The 6399-nt window shown below is 51.9% G+C and overlaps 1 protein-coding gene across 1 annotated transcript in view; it reads left to right on the forward strand.

Annotated features, from left to right (window-relative positions):
* Positions 1-6399, forward strand: part of LOC311054795 (trinucleotide repeat-containing gene 6C protein-like) — a 107096-nt gene that overhangs the window by 55602 nt on the left and 45095 nt on the right. The window contains exons 5-13 of the mRNA XM_084070799.1: positions 138-898; positions 1094-1204; positions 1247-1508; positions 1615-1763; positions 1959-2069; positions 2112-2322; positions 2429-2626; positions 2733-3083; positions 3215-3354. Of these exons, the coding sequence (XP_083926925.1) occupies positions 138-898; positions 1094-1204; positions 1247-1508; positions 1615-1763; positions 1959-2069; positions 2112-2322; positions 2429-2626; positions 2733-3083; positions 3215-3354 (2294 nt within the window). The remainder of the gene's footprint in view (positions 1-137; positions 899-1093; positions 1205-1246; positions 1509-1614; positions 1764-1958; positions 2070-2111; positions 2323-2428; positions 2627-2732; positions 3084-3214; positions 3355-6399) is intronic.

Genomic DNA, 6399 nt, shown 5'->3' on the forward strand with positions numbered 1-6399 from the left:
TTTTGAAAAAACGTTACCCCCGCATAATTATGCACCATTTCGCTGATTATGCGGTAAATTCTGCGATCGCATAAACGCATTTTTCTGGAGGGTCTATCCTACTGGCCCTGCTGTCACACCACAGTGTGTCTACGTAGGTGGTGCACCTCCTACTGGCTCCGCTGTCACGCCGCAGTGTGTCTACGTAGGTGGTGCACCTCCTGCTGGCCCTGCTGTCACACCGCAGTGTGTCTACGTAGGTGGTGCACCCCCTACTGGCTCTGCTGTCACGCCGCAGTGTGTCTACGTAGGTGGTGCACCCCCTACTGGCTCCTCTTTCACGCCACATTGTGTTTATGTAGGTGGTGCACCTCCTACTGGCTCTGCTGTCACGCCACAGTGTGTCTACGTAGGTGGTGCACCACCTACTGGCTCCTCTTTCACGCCACATTGTGTTTATGTAGGTGGTGCACCCCCTACTGGCTCCGCTGTCACATCGCAGTGTGTCTACGTAGGTGGTTCACCCCCTACTGGCTCCGCTGTCACACTGCAGTGTGTCTACGTAGGTGGTGCACCCCCTACTGGCTCCGCTGTCACATCGCAGTGTGTCTACGTAGGTGGTGCACCTCCTACTGGCTCCGCTGTCACACCGCAGTGTGTCTACGTAGGTGGTGCACCCCCTACTGGCTCCGCTGTCACACTGCAGTGTGTCTACGTAGGTGGTGCACCCCCTACTGGCTCCGCTGTCACATCGCAGTGTGTCTACGTAGGTGGTGCACCTCCTACTGGCTCTGCTGTCACGCCACAGTGTGTCTACGTAGGTGGTGCACCTCCTACTGGCTCCGCTGTCACGCCACAGTGTGTCTACGTAGGTGGTGCACCTCCTACTGGCTCCGCTGTCACACCGCAGTGTGTCTACGTAGGTGGTGCACCTCCTACTGGCTCCGCTGTCACACCACAGTGTGTCTACGTAGGTGGTGCACCTCCTACTGGCTCCGCTGTCACGCCGCAGTGTGTCTACGTAGGTGGTGCACCTCCTACTGGCTCCGCTGTCACACCACAGTGTGTCTACGTAGGTGGTGCACCTCCTACTGGCTCCGCTGTCACGCCGCAGTGTGTCTACGTAGGTGGTGCACCTCCTACTGGCTCCGCTGTCACGCCGCAGTGTGTCTACGTAGGTGGTGCACCTCCTACTGGCTCCGCTGTCACGCCGCAGTGTGTCTACGTAGGTGGTGCACCTCCTACTGGCTCCGCTGTCACACTGCAGTGTGTCTACGTAGGTGGTGCACCCCCTACTGGCTCCGCTGTCACGCCGCAGTGTGTCTACGTAGGTGGTGCACCTCCTACTGGCTCCGCTGTCACACCGCAGTGTGTCTACGTAGGTGGTGCACCTCCTACTGGCTCCGCTGTCACACCGCAGTGTGTCTACGTAGGTGGTTCACCCCCTACTGGCTTTGCTGTCACATCGCAGTGTCTACGTAGGTGGTGCACCTCCTACTGGCTCCGCTGTCACGCCGCAGTGTGTCTACGTAGGTGGTGCACCTCCTACTGGCTCCGCTGTCACACTGCAGTGTGTCTACGTAGGTGGTGCACCTCCTACTGGCTCCGCTGTCACGCCACAGTGTGTCTACGTAGGTGGTGCACCTCCTACTGGCTCCGCTGTCACGCCACAGTGTGTCTACGTAGGTGGTGCACCTCCTACTGGCTCCGCTGTCACGCCACAGTGTGTCTACGTAGGTGGTGCACCTCCTACTGGCTCCGCTGTCACACCGCAGTGTGTCTACGTAGGTGGTGCACCTCCTACTGGCTCCGCTGTCACACCACAGTGTGTCTACGTAGGTGGTGCACCTCCTACTGGCTCCGCTGTCACGCCGCAGTGTGTCTACGTAGGTGGTGCACCTCCTACTGGCTCCGCTGTCACACCACAGTGTGTCTACGTAGGTGGTGCACCTCCTACTGGCTCCGCTGTCACGCCGCAGTGTGTCTACGTAGGTGGTGCACCTCCTACTGGCTCCGCTGTCACGCCGCAGTGTGTCTACGTAGGTGGTGCACCTCCTACTGGCTCCGCTGTCACGCCGCAGTGTGTCTACGTAGGTGGTGCACCTCCTACTGGCTCCGCTGTCACACTGCAGTGTGTCTACGTAGGTGGTGCACCCCCTACTGGCTCCGCTGTCACGCCGCAGTGTGTCTACGTAGGTGGTGCACCTCCTACTGGCTCCGCTGTCACACCGCAGTGTGTCTACGTAGGTGGTGCACCTCCTACTGGCTCCGCTGTCACACCGCAGTGTGTCTACGTAGGTGGTTCACCCCCTACTGGCTTTGCTGTCACATCGCAGTGTCTACGTAGGTGGTGCACCTCCTACTGGCTCCGCTGTCACGCCGCAGTGTGTCTACGTAGGTGGTGCACCTCCTACTGGCTCCGCTGTCACACTGCAGTGTGTCTACGTAGGTGGTGCACCCCCTACTGGCTCCGCTGTCACGCCGCAGTGTGTCTACGTAGGTGGTGCACCTCCTACTGGCTCCGCTGTCACACCGCAGTGTGTCTACGTAGGTGGTGCACCTCCTACTGGCTCCGCTGTCACACCGCAGTGTGTCTACGTAGGTGGTTCACCCCCTACTGGCTTTGCTGTCACATCGCAGTGTCTACGTAGGTGGTGCACCTCCTACTGGCTCCGCTGTCACACTGCAGTGTGTCTACGTAGGTGGTGCACCTCCTACTGGCTCCGCTGTCACACTGCAGTGTGTCTACGTAGGTGGTGCACCCCCTACTGGCTCCGCTGTCACGCCGCAGTGTGTCTACGTAGGTGGTGCACCTCCTACTGGCTCCGCTGTCACACCGCAGTGTGTCTACGTAGGTGGTGCACCTCCTACTGGCTCCGCTGTCACGCCGCAGTGTGTCTACGTAGGTGGTGCACCTCCTACTGGCTCCGCTGTCACGCCGCAGTGTGTCTACGTAGGTGGTTCACCCCCTACTGGCTCCGCTGTCACACCGCAGTGTGTCTACGTAGGTGGTGCACCTCCTACTGGCTCCGCTGTCACACCGCAGTGTGTCTACGTAGGTGGTTCACCCCCTACTGGCTTTGCTGTCACATCGCAGTGTCTACGTAGGTGGTTCACCCCCTACTGGCTCCGTTGTCACGCCGCAGTGTGTCTACGTAGGTGGTGCACCTCCTACTGGCTCCGCTGTCACACCGCAGTGTGTCTACGTAGGTGGTCCACCTCTTTCTCCTCCTAGCTGTACCTTGGGTGGACTCCCACAGTGTCAGTTTGCTCGCTGGAGAGTTCCGAGTGCCTGATGCAGTGCCCTGTCAGCCTCATCCTTCTCTCTCTGACCTTGTCTGTGACCTGCGGGAGACGTCCGTAGAGGTGCATCGTGTACGCTACCTCTCCATCGCCTCACTTGTTTTTTTCCTGCACACAATAAAACCCATGATGGTCCATTTCCATCTCTTCGAAAAAAAAGTTCAGGAATTCAGGGAAAGCGTGAGAAAACACTCGTCAGTCACATGATACACATGGCAATTATTATGCAGGGCGGCAGCGGTGCTTGTTTTAGTTGAAGATAAGTATTGACGGTTACAGGAGTTATGAAATGGAAACTATAGGAAGCCGGTCTGTGTGTCCTCTCTCAGAGGCATTTCTCTCTCTCTGATCGTCTTTTCAGAATCCAAATCTGTTATTTGTCACATCACAGGTTTACTGGTGTAAAGTAGTGGGTAGGCCTGTCACAGTTATTACATAATTTGTCTAATCGCAATTATTTGAGATAATCGCAATTATTTTTGCATAATCGTCATAATCGTCTACATAAAAAAAAGTACAATTTTGAGGTACTTTTACTTACTGGAATATTTCCAATTGTCTATACTTTTATTCTATACATAGGCTATTTGAAAATAGCCGATCTACAAGCTCACAACGCGTCGCATCGCGACGCGTTGTGAGCTTGTAGATCTGCTATTTTCAAACATTTTAGTACTTTTACTTTTGGAACTTTAAGTACATTTTGATACCAATACTTTTGTACTTTTACTCAAGAAAATGTTGAATTCCGGGCTTTTGCTTCTAACGGAGTACTTCTACATTGCAGTATTGATACTTATACTTAAGTAAAACATTTGAGTACTTTTTCCACCACTGCTTACAACGCGTCACAAAGTGGCGCGTTGTTCTACATGTCTATATTTTACATGTATATAATGTAAATACATATTGAATATGTTAATAATATTTGTACATTTGAGTTATTTGTCATATCTGCCCTGTGATTCTTGATTACGAAACCTAAAAGGCAAACAGACTTTTTTTTATTTTATTCATATGTTCCAATGCTCAATGCCAAACTCACAATGAAATCCTTAATCGCAATTATTTTAGTGACAATTAATCATCAAGAATGGTGTGAGCTTGTAGATCTGCTATTTTCAAACATTTTAGTACTTTTACTTTTGGAACTTTAAGTACATTTTGATACCAATACTTTTGTACTTTTACTCAAGAAAATGTTGAATTCCGGGCTTTTGCTTCTAACGGAGTACTTCTACATTGCAGTATTGATACTTATACTTAAGTAAAACATTTGAGTACTTTTTCCACCACTGCTTACAACGCGTCACAAAGTGGCGCGTTGTTCTACATGTCTATATTTTACATGTATATAATGTAAATACATATTGAATATGTTAATAATATGTGTACATTTGAGTTATTTGTCATATCTGCCCTGTGATTCTTGATTACGAAACCTAAAAGGCAAACAGACTTTTTTTTATTTTATTCATATGTTCCCAATGCTCAATGCCAAACACACAATGAAATCCTTAATCGCAATTATTTTAGTGACAATTAATCATCAACTTAAATGTGTAATCGTGAGAGCCCTAGTGGTGGGTGAGAAGAGAGAGAGGACAGAGGTAGAGTAGCGAGAACAAATGGAAACGGATAGAAAACAGGTTAAACAGAACAAATAAAGATACACGTGTATAACAGTACAGTATATACAGGAGTTACAGACCTGCAAGGGTCCATTTGGAACCCCCTTGAGGGCCCCTGAGGGACCACACTTTGAGAGAGCCACTGCTGTAACCCAACTAACTGTGTGTTTACATCCCCCGGCTGGGTCAGTACAGTAGTAACCAGGGGTGCACATAACTTTTTAGGTCTAGTACTCAGAAGAGCACCTGGAGATGTGACTTGGTGCGCAACAAATAAATGGTCCCGTCCCATTTTGTCAACGGGGGGGGGGGGGGAGTCAGCACGGTGCCCACCGGACAGTTTTGTCAACAGGGGGGGGGGGGGGGGGGATGCGGGTGCAGTTGCGCGAGGAAAAAAAAAAGCGACGCTCTGCTTGCAAATTCCGATTTTCGCCGTTTTTTTTCTCTCACACCGTTAGGTAAAGCCCCCAAGGTTGGTGCCCTGTGCTCTGCGCTGCTTTTATCCGCCAGATTGGGACGTTCGCGGCATATTTTGCACCATCACGGTGCGTTCATCATCGGTGGCGAGTGCCTCTAACAGCCGCTGCCGGCTGCGTGCACGCAGCGAGGCAATGCGAGGCGATGCGAGACACTCACACAATCACGTGCAGCATGCATCTCTCCCCCTGCGCCTACTGGCTGTACATGGGGCCGACGGGTGCTTTAGCGTGATTGTGTGTGAGTGTGGCTTCAGGAAGTATTCCTAGCCTCGATCTCCAGGCTTTTATTTTTTAGTTTTGCTAAAAAATAAAAGCTTGGAAATTCCTGTCCCAGCTGTTGGTGCGCAAAAGCGCCTCGCGTCGTCTGATGTGGTGCTCATTTTTTATTTTGGGTGCGCATGCGCACCTGCGCACCAGTTATGTGCACCCCTGGTAGTAACTAAGTCTGCTGCTGGTATAGTGGCTAGCTTGGCGTATAGCATTTACATTGTCATCTTCTGTTAGGCCCTGCTGGTGGCGAGCTGCCTGCATCTCCCCGCGCTTGGCACAGCTCAGCTGTCTGGCACCGTGAGCCTGACAGTCTAGTGCTTTACCTGCAACGCTGCATGGAGAGACTCACATCACAGGGGAGAGAGAGAGAGAGAGAGAGAGAGAGAGGGTATGATGGATGGGGTGGAGGATGGTAAACAAAGCTGTGTGTGTGTGTGTGTGTGTGTGTGTGTGTGTGTGTGTGTGTGTGTGTGTGTGTGTGTGTGTGTGTGTGTGTGTGTGTGTGTGTGTGAGTGTGTGTGTGTGCGCGCGTGTGTGGGTGTTCAGCCCTCCAGTTAGCCTGCTTTTAGTTAAGCTCGGCGTGTCACACGATAAGCCAGGGGTCCTGGTTTTGTTTTAGCGATGGATGCTACTGGCACAGCACTATAATCTCCCCACAGACTCTGATAATAACATCACGTCGTCTTGTAGTTTGAACTGGGGTTTTATTAACTTGGCACTCGTCTGGGAAGGACGCC

This window comes from Gymnoscopelus microlampas (assembly GCF_963454915.1).
Source record: "Gymnoscopelus microlampas genome assembly, chromosome: 11".
NCBI classification, from domain to species: Eukaryota; Metazoa; Chordata; class Actinopteri; order Myctophiformes; family Myctophidae; genus Gymnoscopelus; species Gymnoscopelus microlampas.